General features: G+C 34.6%; 1 protein-coding gene and 1 pseudogene across 1 annotated transcript; one reads left to right on the forward strand and one right to left on the reverse strand.

Moving 5' to 3' along the window:
* Positions 1-8,991: 8,991 nt before the first annotated feature.
* LOC122588522 lies at positions 8,992-11,088 on the forward strand. Its single transcript, XM_043760660.1, has one exon. The coding sequence runs from the start codon at positions 8,992-8,994 to the stop codon at positions 11,086-11,088; it is 2,097 nt and encodes a 698-aa protein (XP_043616595.1).
* Positions 11,089-11,141: 53 nt separating this feature from the next.
* Positions 11,142-19,022, reverse strand: LOC122588533 (annotated as a pseudogene).
* Between the last annotated feature and the right edge of the window lie 1,656 nt (positions 19,023-20,678).

Genomic DNA, 20,678 nt, shown 5'->3' on the forward strand with positions numbered 1-20,678 from the left:
TGTTGCTTCGAAAATCCTTTTGACAATAAAATTAAAATGAGTTTGAAAGACAAATTGCATAAAAGTAAAGAAGAACTTCAGACAATAATAATAAAAGTCATCCACCTTGAATTCACTTAACTTCAAATGTGATTGCATTTTTTTAAGAGTTTTTTGTCGTGCAATCATGATATAGAACAAATTCTCAATCTGGTCGAACATCCTTAACTCTAAATATTCTCTCCCGATCACAACACATACATTCAATTGATGTGGTCAGCAAGCGTATAGGGTAAACAACTTTGAAAGTGATTATAATTAATTAAATTGCTTTCTAGCTAAACACGAAAAGAGGGTGAAATCGAATGAGATCTGGTCCAAGCCACCATAGTTACCACCTAGGCACTCAACTATGTGAGTCTAGATGTTTGCGCGTTTTGACCAGCCAGTGGACATAAAGAAGCTTAATAATCTACTTTTGAGATTTAACTGTACATAGCAGACCCCAATGATGGCATCTGTAATATTGTTAAAGAAGTACCTCATTGGCTTCATCTAAAGAACTTGTTGATTCATCCAAAAGAAATCTTTGTATATTCGTTGGGTCAATTACCATACGATGTAGACTATAGTAAGCAAACAGATCATCTATAATCATACACAATAATTAAGATGCCTCTCGGAGCAACGTCTGAGTGACGGAGATGGTGGTCGTCCAAGGAGGAGAAGGAGGAGATCTACAGAGAAAGTGTGTATGCGTGTGTATTTTGTTCAGGTCTCGCTCACTGCCATTAGGGGTTAGACTACCGTTACGGTCCTTGTCACTAACCTCGTGAGTTGGACACCATTAGTCCAACAAATTTCCTTTCATTTCAACCAACCGAAACCATGCGTACATACACTTAGGAGGATTCTACTTCCAACGAGTTCTCGATGCTTATATAGCTCATTGCGTCTTTAAAGCTAAAACGCGGCTTTGGAAGTTTTGGTTTAATAAACAAACTCCCCCTAAATCTATGCATGATTTGAACAAATTGTTTTGCATATAAAGGGAAACGGGCCAAACCGACCCGAGAAGATAATAATAACAATAACATAAGAATTCAATGTTAAATAATAATAATAATGATTAAATATGAATAAGATAAAATACAACGTGATTATAGAGGTTAAATGGGTTGAACTCGGAAAATGAAATGTAATGGATCTACTGGAAGACAATTGTCAGGTAAAAAAGTGGGTGGTTTAGGTTTTGGTGGTCTGGATACTCTTAATTTTATTGGCCATCTTAGGCCGGTCACAATAGAGGAGTCAAGGTTTACCCCTTGTAATCCACTAAATAGGGGGTACATAACATAGTCATAGTCTTTTACAATGCAATAAAGTTACGTAGTGTCTTTTTTCTTTCATAAAGAAACCAAATTCGTTTTGAGTTTAAAGATAATCGCGACAAGATTAAGGTGCTCACGTGGTACCACCAACCGTGAATAAATTACCGAATCACCTAAGTTGCTAGTTAAATTACCCAAGCCGGTACCACAAAGCTAAGACAACTTTTCCAACAATTAGTTGTATTGACTATCGAATTATCAATTGCACCTATGTGACAATAACGTGGTACCACCAACCGCTATGAATCACGTTGACAAAATTACTCTTTTCTTAAAATGATATTCACTATCATACCATGAACTAGTGATAATTACTCATAGACAAGTAACCGTTTTAAAATCACACATACATTCAGCTGGTACCACCAACGAAGAATTTATATGCAACCAATATCATATTAATTAATAAAAAGAATTAAATCATCAAGATCACAAAACAACGATAATTAAATAAACCCTTTTGAATTAAAAATATTGCAATCACATCATTCGTCTAGTTTCATCAAGGTGGATGATTAAACGTTTAGCCACTCATGATCAATTCAAGATAATAATTAAAATAGAAGAGAAACATGATGTACCACTCGTTTGATAAATTGAAATTGCAAGACAATAAAAGTAGATACGATCTAGATGGGTGCTCGTGAATCTTCAATGAATCCGCCTAAGAAAAACTTGCTTGGAGATTGAAGAACCCTTGTAGAACAGCTCCTAGAAAGATTTTTTGGTGCATGGGAAAATAGGGTTTGTTTTCTATTTATACCCTCTCAAAAATCTGATGCAGAAACAACCTAAACTTTCAGATCCCGTGCACCCACTGCAGCGCAGTGGGATGTGCCTTCCCTCACTACGGCGCAGTGAGAGGCCTTTGACTTTCACTTTCGGGTGACTACGGCGCAGTGGCAATAGATACCTCCACTGCGGCGCAGTCCTTCTCCTCGGCTTCCTTTTCCCTTTTGACGACTGCGACGCAGTCAACCTCTTGCAATCCCCACTGCGGCGCAGTGGGGTCTGTTCATAATCTTTTCGTGGGATTGGACTGTGGCGCAGTGGACAAGGTATATCCAACTGCGGCGCAGTCACATGCATGTATACAAATTGTTCTTCCATTCTTGAAACTTGCATTTCTTCCACTTGAAACAACTCTCGGAAATACAAATCAACTTCTAGGCCAGTAAGTCTTCCGAAAATGTACCAAATGAACGCGTAACCTGTTTAGAGCCTGAAAACACTAACAAACACCATAAACGCGCCAAATGCACATAAAATCGACTTAAAGTACTTAAATAAATGGTCAATAATGATGTGGGCGATGGGTATAATTTGGTCACATCAGTATGATACTTATTTGTTTATCTTTTAGAAGTCTAATGCGATAATCTACAGGTAGACTCTCCCATCAAACTGAGGGGCTTGATGATATACCCTATACGGAGCCCTACCTCCGTATATATGAATTTGCTATTACGAAGGCTGCTTAAGGATGCTTTCTTCCAGAATTACGGAGCTTACCTCCGTCAGGATTGTCAGGATTACGGAGCTCACCTCCGTCAGAATGGACCACCTCAGTCAGAATTACGGAGCTCCGCCAAATATGGAGGAAATCTCTTATTTCTTCCTCCTAAAGAAAAGGTATGTTTCCATATCCCTTTATTATTAAATATATTTATTTATCATATGACATGTAAATCCCATAAACATGCCTATCATATCTTTCCCTAAAAACACTAGGATATCCTTCTAAAACCCTAACTTATCCCCCAAGATAAGCTCTTCTTATAAATAGAGGTCATCCCCAATAGTTGAGACATGTTCTCTTCACCCTCATAATACCTAAGGTGGTCGGCTCCTATACGGAGTCATCTCCACCACCGACACAAATACCTCCAATCTTGTGGCGTTAAGCTTCTCTAAGCTTTACACCGATAGGGAATCGCCAACGAATCGGTCAAAATTCCTCCTTGTTTCCGATTGAAGGTCTGTGCGATTCTTTGATCAAACATATATATATATATATATATATATATATAGGGAAAAGTTATTTAGAATCCACCTTATTTTGAGTCCAAAAAGGGTCCATTGATTTTCTTCCATCTCCTGAAATTCCAACCACCTTCTACCACCACCACCATCATCTCTGACCACTACCATGATTTTCCAGCGACGGCGACCACCGCCACCATGACTTACACATGTGTAAGTTAGCTTACACATGTGTAAGTCACTGACACCACCACGACTTACACATGTGTAACGAACCTGATTCTCGCCGGAAAAGTCGCCGGAAAGTCACCGGAGAAGATGGACGGTCTTACACATGTGTAAGTTAACTTACATGTGTAAGTTATATGGACCCTTTCTGGACTCTAAATAAGGTTGACTCTAAATAACCTTCCCCTATATATATATATATAGGGTAGAGATCCTGGAAGAAGGTGTCTTAAGGAGAGAAGGGAGAGAAGGTCCTATGAACCAATCAGAACGCGACATGTGTCAAAATGAAAAAAATGCGCGGTGGCATTTTGGTAGATAAATCAAATTTTCTGAAGTGATCAGCCTGGGTTCCGATCAGCTTAAGTCTAGGTCAGCTTGGGTTCTGATCAACTTGGTTGGTCAGCTTGGTCAGCCTGGGTTCTGATCAGCTTGGGTCTGGGTCAGCTTGGTTGGTCAGCATAATCAGTTTGGTCAGCTTGGGTCTGGGTCAGGTTGGGGTCTGTTCAGGTTGGGTCAGTGTGAGACAATTTACACATAATCTACACAAATGTTGATTATGGGTTTTGGGTCAGCTTCGGTTCAGGGTTGGGTCAGCTTGGGTTCTGATTAGCTTGGTTGGTCAGCATGATCAGTTAGGTCAGATTGGGGTCAGGGTCTGATTGGGTTAGCTTGGGGTCAGGTTGGGTTAGCTTGGGGTTGGGTCAGCTTAGGGTTGGGTTGGGTCAGTTTGGGGTTGGGTTGGGTCAGCTTGGGGTCTGGGTCAGGTTGGGTCAGCTTAGTTAGCTTGGGTTGGGTCAGGTTGACACAATCTACACAAATGTAGATTAATCTACACAAATGTGGTTATTAATCTAAAAGTAATTGACGTAAATGTTAGTGTAGTTATTTTATGGTTAAGAGAGATATCTTTTGTAAATAACTTTATTATAAATATTATAGAGATATTAGGTATAAATATTTATATTAATTAATAAAGGAGATGGATAGTTTGGATAAATATGGGTATAAAATAATTTAGGGATATATTGGGTAGATTTAGCGTGTGAGTTAGGAATGTGTTGAAAATTAAGGGTATTTTGGGTATTATAAAGGTAGAGAGTTAAAAATAAGGGAGGGTAGTTTGTTTATTAATATAGTATAGATATAGATAGTTACCTTTTACTATCTTTATCACCCTAATCGGTTTTATAAATTAATATTTATCTTTATAAGTATGCTTGTATCTTCGTATCAAAATTATAATGTATCAACAACAAATTACATATATTTATATCTATACTATATTATAAAAAGAAAAACATTTTATTTTTAGAAATGTTGAAAAATATGTAATATTTTTACTTAGCACCCTTTTAAATGCTTTCACATACACTACCTCATTAACATTACTGATTAAATTACACTTTCAATTCTTTATCTTTTAAAATATCTTTATTAACTCTTTACATCAATTACTTTTGCATCAATTATTCACACCACTCGACGCCACCTCCACCACCACACTGTCGTTGCCACAATACCGCTGCATTTGCACAAGTACCATGCTAGTATTTATACATAGGTTTTGGTTTTATATTTTTAATTAACTGACCCTGTTAAAACCTGAGTCGATTAGTTAGTCTTTTTTACAATTAAAATGTCGTTAAAATTTTATATTTATACATTTTAATTATCATTCTGAATATGATGTGATGATTTAAAAAAAATGAAAAGAAAGAATGTAAAGTTATTACATAGTTAATTTTGTAAAAAACCTTCTAAAAAGAGTTCTCTTTGATTTATACATGAGACAACACCATATACAGGTAATTGAATAATCAAGTATACCCATATTGAATCAACACATCAAACAACTAATGAACATGGTTTAAGAAAAATACATTTAATGAATTAATTTACAACATCTATTTATTAATTTTTTAAAATAACTAAACCATTCTCATTTACATTAATTACCTTTACATTAATAGCATACGTACACTACTTGTCGCTGGTACCATCACCACCGGTCACTATCAATACAACCCACCACCGTGTGCCACCACACCATCGTTGTTACCATTATGCCGCCGTATTTAAGGCTCTATTTTCCTTTAATTAGGTGAGCAAGCTAAGAAATGTATCTTTAACTATACATAAATCCAACTACATACGTACATTTCCACACGCATATATATATGCATATGTTTTGCAAGCTAAGTAATGTATCTTACACCTAAACAAAAATCCAACTACATATGTACATATTCTGAAATCTTCCAGCGAAAGAAGACGACTAGAGAGAGAGAGAAAAGGGATTCAAGCAAGAAATTATCATACTGATAATCAATAATCAACAACTGAATTTCAAGTTAGTTTACTCATCCTTAGCCTAAAGGTAATCTTTTAATTCTTAAGAACTAAATCAAATAATTGAAGAAATGTTTCAAGTCTCATCTCTTTATATAACTACAAGAGTAAAGAGGAACTTCTTGCTTTTGTGGCATTAATTTTGTTTTGCCATGTTAAGTTTTTGTCAATGTGGCATTATGCTACTACTACTTTTTCCTAATGTGGCCAAGGTCGGAGTTTGGAAAAAAAAAATTGAGATTAAATTTTCAATTGCAAATTGCCTAAATTGTGGCCATTTATTTTGTAAACATTATTGTTACTTTAAGAGATACTCCATATATTTCTCTAACAAAGAAAAAGTTCTTAAAGATTTGAGTTTAGATTTAAATTTTTTCCATAATCTCAACAAGGTGAAATTTATATAACTTAAAGACAAGTTTTATTAGATTAGTGTGTACATTGCAGTAGTAAATGTCCAGACACGAATTTTATATGTTTGAATGGAATTTTCATTAGATTCATCAATTATCATCATTTGAGAGTTGTAATTGATACCATTTTTATGTCCATGAGTCATAAATGATTCTAAAATCTTTGTTTGGTTTAAAATTTAAAAATCATCACTTTATTTATTTTATAACTCTTTTTTTGTTTTTGTATTGTATTTTGGATGAACACATTTATAAGGTTTTTTTCTAGTCCAATATGAGAGTTAAATTTAATCATTGTAACCTGTAATACTTGTATGTGATAATATTTGGTTTTAGAAGCAATTTTTCTAGCAATGCATGCATTATTAGTAAGAGGACATGTTCATAGAATTCATCTTTTACCAAAAAAAAAAAAAAAACTTTTTACAGTTTATCTATATCTATCTATACTCCCTTATAAATAGAATAATACTAAAACATTAAACATAATTTTGTTTTTTCTGAAAATACCCTTACCTTATCCTTGAAAATTCAAAATTACCCTTTCACACAAACAAAAAACCCACACATCTTATAAACACATATTCACAAACAAACACACATCTTAAAAAGCACATAACCCTGTCGCCGTCGCCGTAATTGGTCATATCCATAAACCACCATACTTAACAACCACTTTACATTCCGCTGCAATGCGCGGGCACCAAGCTAGTTTCATAAACACATGAAAAGATAACCCAATTGCTTTGTTCCAGTTTGTAACTAACCTAGAATTAATTTAGTATGCTTTTACTTTCCTTGATAATCTAGTTAATCTAAGATTTTCATATTATTGATGCAAATCATGTTAGATGGTAGGAATGAAAGTTTGTCGCAATTACTTATGAAGTTTTGTTTGTTTGTTTCTTGGTTCTTCTTAATTTAGAAATTTCATATAAGTTACAACTTTTTATTAAAAAATAAAAGAAAAAAAAATGGAAGTTTACATGAAACCCATGAACAGAATGATAGCTTATGTGATATTATAAAACGAACTTTATATAGATTGTCTTTACACGATCATGCATGAAAAAGACTTTTTAATATATAATCTTGATACTTTTTATGACATCATCCAAAAAAGGTGAGAAATAAAATGAAAACTTATTTCAACATATTATGAGTTTAAATATATTTAGAAAATGAAACATTAACATTTTATAAGGATAAAAATTAAATATTGTCTTAGATCTTGAAAATACATAATTAAATATATTTAGAATACTATATACAAGAAAAACAATGTCTACGGTCTACTATCTACTAATATATTAAAGGAGAAGTCCTCATGAAATAAGAAATACTTATGTGTCAAACATTTAGGCTAGATAGAATGGTGGTGGATCTTGTGGTCTAATTGAATCAGACATGCTTTTCCTTGGAACACGTAACCATATTTTTTATTCCACTTTTTCATTATTCTTTTTAGGCTGAAACCCATATACTTTTCATTTTGTCCCTTTCAGACCATTGAACTTTTTTTTCCTTAATAGGTCATTAAAAGTTGTCAAATTGTCTCATCTAGGTCATCAAACTTTTTAACTTCCTATTAGTTCATCACTAAAAGATGTTATTAAGTTTTACAAGTTGTATCGCGGGGTTCGAGTTCAGGTTCAAGTTTGGGATAAAGATTTTTAATTGGGTTTGGGTCCAGAATTACTTAAACTCTGTCCATGCTAGGCCCGTTGACATCTCTAAGTACCAATGGATTTTTTAAAATTGAAAATCTAAATAAAACATAATTATAGTCATAAATCCCATAATTACAACTACTAATTTATGGCTCATATACTTCAAATTTCTTAAAACTGATTGAGAATCAAATGACCGTGACGATATAAAAGGGGAAAGTGGGTACCCTTAATAACATCTTTTGGTGATCAAATAGGAAATAAAAAAGTTCGATGACCTAGATGGAACAATTCGACAACTTTTAATGACCTGGTGGGGGATAAAAAAGTTTGATGGTCTGGAAATGATAAAATGAAAGTAGATAGGAGTTTTAGAGAAAAAACTTTTTTTTTTTTTAATGGGTATCATCTAGGTGTAACTAGTTTACATTATGATGGCCATTTTGGCAAATTAGTCCTTTTCGTAAACATTCTTTCTCTTCGATGTCTTGCTGAAAACTTATAATAAAAAAAACTGTTGTTTGGAAAAAAGAATGTGACAGTGATTTTTTTTTTTGAGATACCCGATTTGGGAATTCATTTGGCTTTTTTATGTATTTGATATTTTGATCATCAAATGAATGTTTGTATTTACACATGGCATATAGTATCAGTATTAATAACATACGTAAACCTGATATCGGGGGGCTTTTTTAACTTGCTAGTTTTTCTTATAGTTTTTTGAAGCAACATAAAATTGATACTCATTCAAATTGTAGATCATTTCGAAGGAACATGATCATCCCTAATTTATCGTGGAATGCTCTATTACAACTTCAAAAAGATCTGGCGTCTTGCAGCAACCTTCCAAGCAATTTTCTATCTTCCATGTGGATGCTAATGTCCGAGTCAGAATTCCAAAAAAAGTTCAGCAAACCTATGATGTGGATTGGGATATATATCGCAATAGCTTCTCTTTTTTGTATCTTACAAATGATGGCTGATCTATTACATGGTTTGAATGACAGAAAACTTTGGTTCCCATGTAAATATTTCACATTAAATGCTGCTTCTCTTTCTGTGATTGCTGTCGCAATGAAGTTGCCCATGGATATAAATGATTCAATGCCATATAATGTGGATCAGGCTGCAAAGCTGGGAAGTATGGCTTATATGTGCACGATGATGGCTAATATATTACCTTCGTTAGCATCCATGAACAACAAAGAACTTCTTACAAATATCATAGCATTGGATGTTCTGGTGATCACCTTGGTTGTGAATGTGTGCATTCAAATAGACACTGGCTTGGTTGCTAATGATGGCGGTCTTGCTATTTTTAATGGCGGTGCTTATCTTAGATTTGTAAAATCTCATAATTGGTTGATCGCCATTATATATGTTGTCATGCTACTCTTTTTGCTGATAATTTACACATGTTCAGCTTTAACAATTCTCAAATCCAAACAAATATTAGAATCGAAATACCAAAGAGGTCATGAAACAGCTTTGAAGGACCTGGAGTCACAAGAAGAAGGAAGATCAACAGTCGAGAAGCTAAAGCAGCATGTGAACCACTGTTGGATCATGGCAGGAACTAGCAGCCCTCAATTCATCACAGTGTGCTCAGCAACAACCTGTGCTGCTGGGGTAATATGTGTTTCAAGCACTGTCATACATATTATTATAATTATGCATTTCACTAGACCGTATATGATGTATTATGGGTCAGATTATAATTGGTCAACTTTGTTGATTCTCCTAACTCAATTTATCGGTGTATTATTGGGTACAATCGCCCCTCTTTCTAGATGTTTTGCATGCTTGAGTTTTAAGGTGTCTATAAAATGGATTTGGAATGATATCAAGGTTTACAAAGTAGAGAGCTATTGTACCGAGAAGTTATGTGATTGGAAACAAAGAAGTATACCATTCAAATTCAGTAACCGCAGATGCAAGATTGTTATGCAGAATCTGAAGGTCCTAATTCTCAGCCTTTGTATAGGATTTCAGAAGACAATTGTGGTAGCATGCAAGATGACAATGATGATTCCAGTTTTTGTTGTAATGTGTGTCTTGTATTCCAAACATTTTTGGAACTGGTTGAAGGCCAAGTTTAGTTCATCAGTGACTGCACTCGTAGAAAAGCCCGATCAACTTGAACAATATAAAGATCTTAGTCAGTATGCTTTGCAACTTCAAGATGATAGGGAGCTCACTAAGAGAACATTGAAAGACATTTCAAAATCTGTGAACTACTTGATCCAAAAGGCCGAAAAGCAACAACCTACCAATCTAATGAAGCTTCTAGAGGGATCTCGTGGTTTTGAAGGAGTCGGACTGTATGACATTAACCAAGTTCCACCTTCACTTGCAGGTGAATATTTAGAGTGTTGGAGCTTAACGGTGGTAACTTTGACAACCATTGCCATTTCTCTTCCTAGCATCCAAAAAGAAATAGTTGATAAGTTGCTGAGCGGTGTAAGTGAAGGTCTTACATATGTTACACTCGTTGAAGAAAGCCTCAATTCTACGGATGATTATGCAAACATTCAAAAGGCGTCTAAAATGTTGTGGCTAGAAGTCGAAGTGTACTACAAATGGTTAGGAAACAACCTGCAAAGTGTTGCTACTCAAGTAAATTCGGTTGAACAAATCCTTCAACGGTTCACGGATGCAGCTAAATACTTGATCACTAAGGTGGAAAATACAGATATTAATGTCCCATTGGATAACTCCATCTGCAGGTTTATTTCTGCCAATTCAATGTATCGTATCACCCAGGCAATCTTACTTTCCTACTACGCAAACATTGAAGAGACAAGCCACGAGGAACTATTTATGAGATTATCATCAATGATCTCTGACATATTAGCTGCTTGTCTTACCAACTTACCACAAGTCATTGCATTGAAATGCCACACAAATGCCATAGAGAACAGGGAGGTGAGTGTTCATGCTGCAGCCCAACTTCTTGGTGAGACTATGAAAATAATCGATAGCCTTGAAGATCGTGAACTTCCAAATTTGAATCCAGCTGAGTTGCCATTTCTTGACAAGTGGCGTGATTATTTTAAATGTTCTATTCCTTAAAAATCATTTATGTTATTTAAGTATTAATAAGGTAAGCTTATAAAAACATGTCATTATTTCTTTTCATTTTGCTCAAGGATACCATCATTTGTTATTTGCTTTCCTATGCTAAATTCCTTTTCTTTCAGCCCTTGTACTAAACCTTGAATAAGAACTGCAACATCAAATTAATGAAATGACATGGTTACAAAAGACGGAAAAGTTAGAAATTGACTTGTTTAAATCTACAAATCTATTGTTCTCTCAAAGAGAACACGAGAGTTAAAGTACACGAACAATATTAACGGTGACATGACAACCAAAATTGAACAAACAAGCCAATTAGCCAGAGGCATTATAAATTGCAAAATAGCTGGGAATACAAACCTCTTGCATTCATAGAGTTGCAAGAAAGCCTCACATTGGTAACATAAAATGTTCAAAATTTCTAATTTGCTTACACATTTATGCACCATTGTAGCACGTACAAGATGTTCAAGCAATAGGAAAACTTCAGTATTTCAATGCTAATATAATATCAAACTTTGTTACTTCAAATTATATTTGTATGTGTATGCCAAATGATGCAAATTAAATAGAAATTATTTTGACGGATAATTTGCATCATGCATTCGAATACCAACAAAATACTGTGAATCTCCGCCATGGAAAAATATCAAAAACCTGTTGAAAAATCTTTCATTTCAAGGACAGTTTTAACATATTAGGATATTGGAACAACCAGATATCAATCATCAACCACAGCCATGCTTTTATCAAAAATGATGCAACTTTTTTAGTCTCAATTCTCAAACAACAGAACTTAATAGGCCTAACAAAGGCAACACACAGGTTATCTATGGTAACGACGAAGGGACAACCAGACAAGGTGTTGTTCCTCTTCCAGGTAGCCCTTATGGAGACGTTACTTGTGGTTTAAGTATCCCTTTCCACGGAGTCCTCTGTGTTATGAAGGCAAGATCATTTGATCATATGCAACATTTACTTATTATGTCTTGCTTAATTGTAGACAAGAATCAAAGATGCTAAAGGCTAATGTTAGTGGACTAAAGCTGGAGAGAAAGAAGTCAAAGGACTCAATTGAAAGGAAGCAGAATAGAGGGGCTGAAGATATAAATTAGTAGGTGTATATATACAAACATTGTTTTCCCTTTTAGGGTTAATACCCGATTCAATCATTATTCACAAAAATATGAGCAGCCATATTCTTCTCTTTTTAGATCAGAAATAAATCTATATCTATATCTCTATATCGTTTCATATTTCTCTTTAGATTTATCATTGTATCAGAACATTTAAACATTAATATAAATCATTCATTCGTTCGGGTATCTTATTTGTATTATTTATCCCTTCTGTAAGATTATTCTTGGATTGTGTTGTGATTTCTTACATGGTATCAGAGCACTACGGTGATTCTGGACTCTTATTTCATATTATGGTTGTTATTTCTCAAATCTAAGGCGGATTCCACTACGGAACCTTAGATTTGATTTTTTAGGGTTTGTTCATCTTCGATTTGATTCTTGACTAAGTGAATCAAGATCAAATCCTGGTTGCTTGTTGTTTTGTATCTTGACTAAGTGAATCAAGGTCAGAACTACCTTATCTTCAGATCCTGATTGTTTCTTGACTAAGTGAATCAAGAAATAGTTAGGGTTCCTCTTCCTTCCATCCGAGAGCACTGTTTGTCTTCTTGTTCCCTTCTCCTTTTATTTTTTAATTATTATATGTTATTTATTCTTAACAAAACTCTTCCTATTGTCTCTTCTCTACTCTGAAATTTTATAATATATATATATATCAAATTTTTTATTTATCTTCTTCTCATAAAAACAATAGCGTTAATACTTGACCTGCCTTCATATGAGAGGTTAGGAATCCTGTCACTGGCGCTGTTGTGAGATTAAGATATACTTTCCCAATTTTTTTGAGAAGAGATTATTTGGGTTTTTTGTTCTCTGTGCTTTGTGTGTTATTCTTGATCTGCCTTTGTTGTGGTTATCTGTTATTTTTTGGCTTTGCTTCTTGTCTGGTTCTTACTCTTTATCTGGTTCTATTGCATGCTCTGTCTTATTTCTTCTTTTCTTGTCTTGAATATTTAACATTTCTTGCATTCTTCATACTTATTTCTAGTTTTTTACAATGTCTGGTTCTGGTACTACTCCACCTGTTCATACTGGTATCACACCACCTACTCCACCTACACCTAACTTAAATGAAACTGAATATGATGAAACAACTAAAATCAATAAATTAGATTTTGGAGATCCTCTGTATTTGCATGCTAGTGATACTCTGAGTACACCTTTAATTGGATTTAAATTGTTAGGAACAGAAAATTACAAAGTGTGGTCTTGTGCTATTGAGTTGGCTCTTGAAACAAAAAATAAGATTGGCTTCATTGATGGTTCTTGCTTGAAATCTGATGATGATCCTGTTCTTGCTAAGCAGTGGGATAGATGTAATGATGTGGTTCTAAATTGGATTCTTGATTGTGTGTCTCAAGAATTGTACTTAGGTCAAATTTATTCAAAAAATGCTACCATTGTCTGGCAAGAATTAAAAGAAACTTATGATAAAGTGGATGGTTCTGTAATTTTCAATCTATATCAAAAAATTAATTCTTTGTCACAAAATGGTTCTACACTCTCTGAATATTATCACAAATTAACCTCTCTGTGGAAACAACTAGATGCTATTGTGAAACTGCCTGCTTGTTCTTGCAAAGCTGCCAAAGAAGTACAATCACACAATGATTTAATGAAACTCATGCTATTTCTTATGGGCCTAGATGATGCTTACATGTCCTTTAGATCTAACATTCTTATGAAAGACCCTCTTCCTTCTGTCAAAACTGCTTACAATATTGTGTCCAGAGAAGAATCTCATAAAGGGGGGATGGGTAGTAAGCCTGTCAATGTGTCTGCCTTTGCTGCAAAAACTTATTTTAACAAAAATTCAAAGTTTTTTGACTCTAAGAAAACTTATGATAATCATTTTGAATCTAGAAAAACTTTTGAACCCTCTCAAAGAACTCTGAGACCCCCAAACCCTAATCTTTATTGCACACATTGTAACAGGATACGTCATACCATAGAAAGGTGTTTTCTTCTGGCTAATAAAAGGTCCTTAAATCAAAATGTCAAAATGTCTAACCATAATGCTAGTATTGATAAAACCCCTGCTTGCTCTAAACCTGACAATGTGCACTCTTCTTTTGACTCTTCTAAATCTCCTGTGACTTTAACTGCTGACCAACTCTCCAAATTACTTAGTTTGATAGATTCTCAATCTGGCACTACTTCTTCTTCTGGTCTTCATGCTAATATGGCAGGTATTAGTTTGTGTCATAATAATTGGTGGAATTTCAGCACTGTCATGCTAAAAAGTATATTAAAATGGATCATTGATTCTGGGGCAAATCAACATATGACATGTTCTGAAGATAATCTTACTAATGTGGTTGATATTAGTAACTTAAACCTAACTATTGGTCACCCAAATGGTTCTTTTGCCTCTGTTAAAAAAATTGGAAATCTGCATCTACCAAATGGTGTCATTATGTTTGATGTTCTTGTGGTTCCAGAATACAATGTCAACCTAATGTCTGTTCATAAATTGGCTAGAGACAATAAACTTTATATAGGTTTTGATGACTCTAAATGCTACATTCAGGATTTAGCTCAAAAGAACCTGATGGGGACTGGTAGTGAAAAGGGTGGTTTGTATCTTTATGATGATATGCCTTTGTGTGCCAATGTGGTATGTAATTCTGTTAGTACACCTTGTGAATCTAAATTGCTTTGGCATATGAGACTTGGACACCCTGCAGATCTTGCACTGGATGTCTTCTTAACCCAAAATAATATTGTTGGTGGTTCTGTTGGTCCTTGTGACATCTGTCATAAAGCCAAACAGACCAGAATACCTTTTCCCTTGAGTGAACATAAATCAAAAGGGTTGGGTGATTTAATCCACATTGATGTTTGGGAACCTTACAAGGTCACTAGTAAACAAGGGTTCAAGTATTTTCTAACTCTTGTGGATGATTACACAAGAGCTGTCTGGACCTTCATGTTAACTTCCAAAATTGAAGTGTATGATCACATTTTTAACTTTCTTCAACTTCTCAAAAATCAATTTCACACTACTGTTAAGATCATTAGATCTGATAATGGGTCTGAGTTTGTTAATAACAAAATGCATACCTTACTCACTCATGAGGGAATTGTCCATCAGACCTCTATTCCTTATACACCTCAACAAAATGGAATTGCTGAAAGGAAACATAGACACCTTTTGAATGTTGCTAGGTCTCTTATGTTTCAGGGGGGAATTCCTTTGTATTTGTGGAGTGAATGTGTCTTGATTGCTACTTATCTTATTAACAGAACACCTTCTTCTATTCTAAATGGTAAAACTCCTTATGAGATGATCTATGGGTCTAAACCACCCATTAAACACCTGAAAGTTTTTGGATGTTTGTGTTTTGCTACTCTACTTAATAATTCTGACAAGTTTGACTCTAGGGCTGAAAAATGTGTTTTAGTTGGGTACTTGAATTCTCAAAAAGGATACAAATTGTTTAATCTGGAAACAAAAACCTTTACTCATTCTAGAGATGTGAGATTTTATGAAAACATATTTCCTTTTGTCATGACTAAAAGTATTGAAGAAATTGATTCTAATGTTAACAAGTTAACCTTCTTTGATCATCTCCTAAGTGAGGACAATACCATTAATCAAAGTCCCTGTGATGAACTAGAAGGTATCAATATTCATTCAAGTGATGATGGCAGTTCATTGCATATGTCTGGCAGTCCAACAAGGATTACCAGAGATGTTGAATCACCTCTTGGCAACTGTACATTGCAATGAGCCTGCAACTTCACTTGTGAATGACATTGTCAATTCTGAGGGCAGCTGTCTTGAAAATGAACAAGTTAACTTAAGAAGATCTAAAAGACATACCAACCTGCCTAAATATCTCTCTGATTTTCAATTAGATGGTAAAGTTAAGTATAGTCTTGACAAAGTGGTGAATTATACTAATCTTAATCATGACTTGTATTGTTTCTCCACAAACCTTAACAAAAGTATAGAACCTAGATCTTTATTTGAAGCTTGTAAAGATATAAATTGGGTTAATGCCATGAATGAGGAAATCGAAGCTTTAAATAGGAACAACACTTGGTCTATTGTCACTTTACCTGAAGGTAGACAACCAATTGGTTGTAAATGGATTTACAAAATAAAGTATAAGTCAAATGGTGAAATAGAAAGGTACAAGGCTAGACTTGTGGCCAAGGGTTTTGGTCAAAAGGCTGGTATAGACTTTGATGAAACTTTTTCACCTGCTGTTAAGATTATTACTGTTAGATGCTTGATATATGTTGCTGTTCATCATAACTGGTGTTAATAATGCTTTCTTGTATGGGGATTTAGATGAAGATGTGTACATGTATATACCAGAAGGTTATAATCAGAACAATGCTAATCTAGTTTGCAAACTAAATAAATCCTTATATGGTCTTAAACAAGCTCCAAGACAATGGAACTTTAAGTTTACACATGCTTTGCTGGAATGTGGCTTTGTTCAAAGTAAGTCTGATTACTCCTTATTCACTAGAGAAGTTAATGACAAGTTTGTTGCTTTATTAGTATATGTAGATGACATTGTGTTGACTGGTAATTGTAGAGTGGAAATTAACTCTGTAAAAAACATGTTAAGCTCTAGATTCAAAGTTAAGGACCTTGGAAAGTTAAAGTACTTTCTGGGTATTGAGGTCTTAGAAACCAAAGAAGGATTGTGCTTGTCTCAAAGAAAATATTGCTTAGAACTTTTAAATGATTTTGGTATGCTTGGGTGCAAACCTGCTGTAACTCCTATGGAAATGAATAAAACCTTGAAACCTGCTTCAGAAAACCACAAACCTTTGGAGAACATTTCTGTTTATCAGAAACTCATTGGTAAATTGATTTATCTAACTCTTACTAGACCTGATGTAAGTTACTCTGTTCAAAGCTTGTCTCAATTTATGCATGCTCCTACTTATGAGCATTTTAATCTTGCCGTAAGAGTTCTGAGATACTTGAAGAAAGCACCAAGTAATGGATTACACATTAAGAAAGGTAATGACCTTTCTCTTAAGGGTTTTGTTGATTCTGATTGGGGAAGATGCATTGTATCTAGAAAATCTGTCACTGGTTTCTCTGTTTATCTTGGTAGTAACCTTATTTCTTGGAAAAGTAAAAAACAAACTACTGTGGCCAAGTCCTCTGCTGAAGCAGAATATAGGGCTATGGCTGCAGTAACTTGTGAGATTATTTGGCTAAAAAATTTGTTACTTGACTTAAAAATCAATGTTCAAATTCCTGTAGAATTACACTGTGACAGTAATGCTGCTATTCAGATTGCTGCAAATCCTGTATTTCATGACAGAACAAAACACTTTGAAATTGATTTGCACTTCCTAAGGGAAAAAATTTCTGCTGGAATTTTGAAAACTGTTAAGGTGAAATCTGAACTTAACATTGCAGGTTTGTTCACCAAAAGTTTAAGCATTAGCCAACATGAATTTTTGTGTAACAAACTTGGGCTTCTGAATCTGTTCAGAGCATGATCTTGAGGGGGGATGTTATGAAGGCAAGATCATTTGATCATATACAACATTTACTTATTATGTCTTGCTTAATTGTAGACAAGAATCAAAGATGCTAAAGGCTAATGTTAGTGGACTAAAGCTGGAGAGAAAGAAGTCAAAGGACTCAATTGAAAGGAAGCAGAATAGAGGGGCTGAAGATATAAATTAGTGGGTGTATATATACAAACATTGTTTCCCCTTTTAGGGTTAATACCCGATTCAATCATTATTCACAAAAATATGAGCAGCCATATTCTTCTCTTTTTAGATCAGAAATAAATCTGTATCTATATCTCTATATTGTTTCATATTTCTCTTTAGATTTATCATTGTATCAGAACATTTAAACATTAATATAAATCATTCATTCGTTCGGGTATCTTATTTGTATTATTTATCCCTTCTGTAAGATTATTCTTGGATTGTGTTGTGATTTCTTACACTCTGTACTTTTTGCCAACAGATGTGAGTCCTCGCAGCTCTTTGTGCTTATGCACCAGGTTGCAGATCCAGTTGCTTCTGGGATAATTGTAAATTGCAACATGTGCAGGGTCCACAAAATAACCACAAAGTACTTGTAAATTGAATCCTACATTCAAGTAATTTTGAAAACAATATGTTAATTCGGAAATGACCAAAGATTTTGAATGATTAGTGATTTATCTAGATTACTACTTTATTCAATCAAATGACATTTTGAAAACTTTTCGGCCGGCTTAGCCCATTTCCTTTTAACCTTTTAGGATTAGTTTTATTTGGCCAAAAGTTGACAGACTAACTATTAGGAAAGACATAGCTCAAATCATACCATTCATAAGTGCATGTGTTAAAACTGATGTTTGGCTCACTCCATCTCGAAAAAAGACCTCACTCAGTCAGAGATACCCAAATAAGTTTTTTCCTTTCCTTTCTTTGAATGATAGTCATATTAGAATACCCATTTGGGTTATACTACCTCTAAAAAAAAACTGGCAATACCAGTTTTTGGTATATAAAAGCATATACTGGATGTGCATAATATAAAGCTTTTTCTTCATAAATAAAAAGGCCAAATGGTGTTCATATATAGATATAAACCAAATGAATACCTTGTTCAACCACTATGAATTAAGAACCTTAAGACCGCTTAATTTCCTTCCAGCTCGCTCCTCAGCCAGTACTGCATTGGAACTGCAGTTGAGTGACAGTGTGACACCATGATTTGTATAAACAATACCTTAATTTAGGAACTGGCCTCTTTCTTCCACTACGCCTCACACTTACTCGATAGATCACATGGCCCAGTATATATTATCACTAGTTTAGCGCTACAAATGAAGGGTTCAACATAAAACAGATAACACTAGAGTAACGACACACACCAGAAACTAAGTTTCTTTGACCATGAACATTTTGAAACATTGAACGTTACATCTTATAGTAAGCAATATGAGTAACGTAGATGTAATAGGAACTCCAATTAAATGAATATGATAAGAAAGGATGAAGAGGGCCACAAAACATATTATGGTATCAGGTACTTCAACAAAGCACTTCCTTCATACACAATTTATGATCAAATTCTAATAACCAAGGCAATAAAGCTAGTAAAAAAGGGGCGTTTTAGAATTAAAAAGTCGTTAAATAATCACCAGTTACATCTCTAGCTAGTTATGTTCCTTCTTGACTTTCAGCGGCTTCCTATTCACCCTTTGATCAGATTGAAATCCCGAGTGAACTCCATATATAGACCACCATTAAGTCCTCGTAATCAAATTTTGACGAGGAGTTAACTCATTATGGTACAACTAATTTGATATTTGATGTTTGTTTCATTGCTCGAAAAAATGTAGTTTATGTTGTTTGAAACAATTTAGAATGTGTTGCACGTTGTGTAAACATGGGCCGGACTCTCACGACCACCTATTCTTTGATTGTGCTTTTTCTTCTCAGGTATGGTATTGTATTAAACCTTTGATGGGAGCTCATCACCTCTCAACGAAGTGGCATGATGTTCTAGCGTGGCTGATTCCTATGGCTAGGTCGAATTCAATTAAGAGTGTACTTGGAAGAATTCTTGTTGCTGCTTCGGCTTATGTTATATGGCAAGAAAGGAACCAACGGTTGTTTTCAATTAAAGAGCGAAGTGCTGACCAAGGATACTGTTAGATTGAAGATGGCTTCTTTGAAGTTTAAATCCTCCGCGGCTGATGTGCATCTGTTGGACGTATGGAACTTATCCAAATCCAACATTGTTTAGCCATTTTATTATTATTTTCTTCCGGCATTATGTTTTTGTTGAGTGTAATGTAGGATAGGTGTTGGTTATGCTATTTAGCTTGTTACTTGTAAGTTGTTTGCAGTATGTTGCAAACGTTCTAATGTGGCAATTCAGCCATATTACTTGTACTGATTCTATTATGTTGTATTAAATTCACAAGGGTATCCTTTACCCAAAAAAAAACAATTTAGAATGGATTTGGCCACGAGCATGGTATGACCTCTTCCCTGTCTTAATTTATGTCCAGCCTCCATAACTCACTGCTAGAAATGATCGTGTTATATGGAAAGATCGGAATGGAACTGAGCGTGACTACTCAGCGAGTGAAGTCTGGCGTGCTATTAGGTACAAACAAAAGGAAGCTCGCTGGCATACAGTTGTATATGGTTTTCAGGATGCATCCCCGTCACGCTTTCCACTTGCGGCTGGTCTTTTAACTAAGAATAAGTTGAAGACCGAGGATCATATGAAACCTTCGGATGCTGGAAGTGGAAGAAATCTGAATGTTAATTATATTCTGTCCATTGTGCAAGTTGGGCATTGATTCACACTCGCATCTTTTCTTTTAGTGTTCTTTTTCATTACAGGTTTGGAATCGCAACTAACCAAAGGTTAATAGGCAAAAAGTTGTTGAAACATCAAAAAGAAATTCAGTGGAAAGTGTTATTGGAAGACTCATAGTA

This window comes from Erigeron canadensis, chromosome 1, assembly GCF_010389155.1.
Source record: "Erigeron canadensis isolate Cc75 chromosome 1, C_canadensis_v1, whole genome shotgun sequence".
Taxonomy (NCBI): Eukaryota; Viridiplantae; Streptophyta; class Magnoliopsida; order Asterales; family Asteraceae; genus Erigeron; species Erigeron canadensis.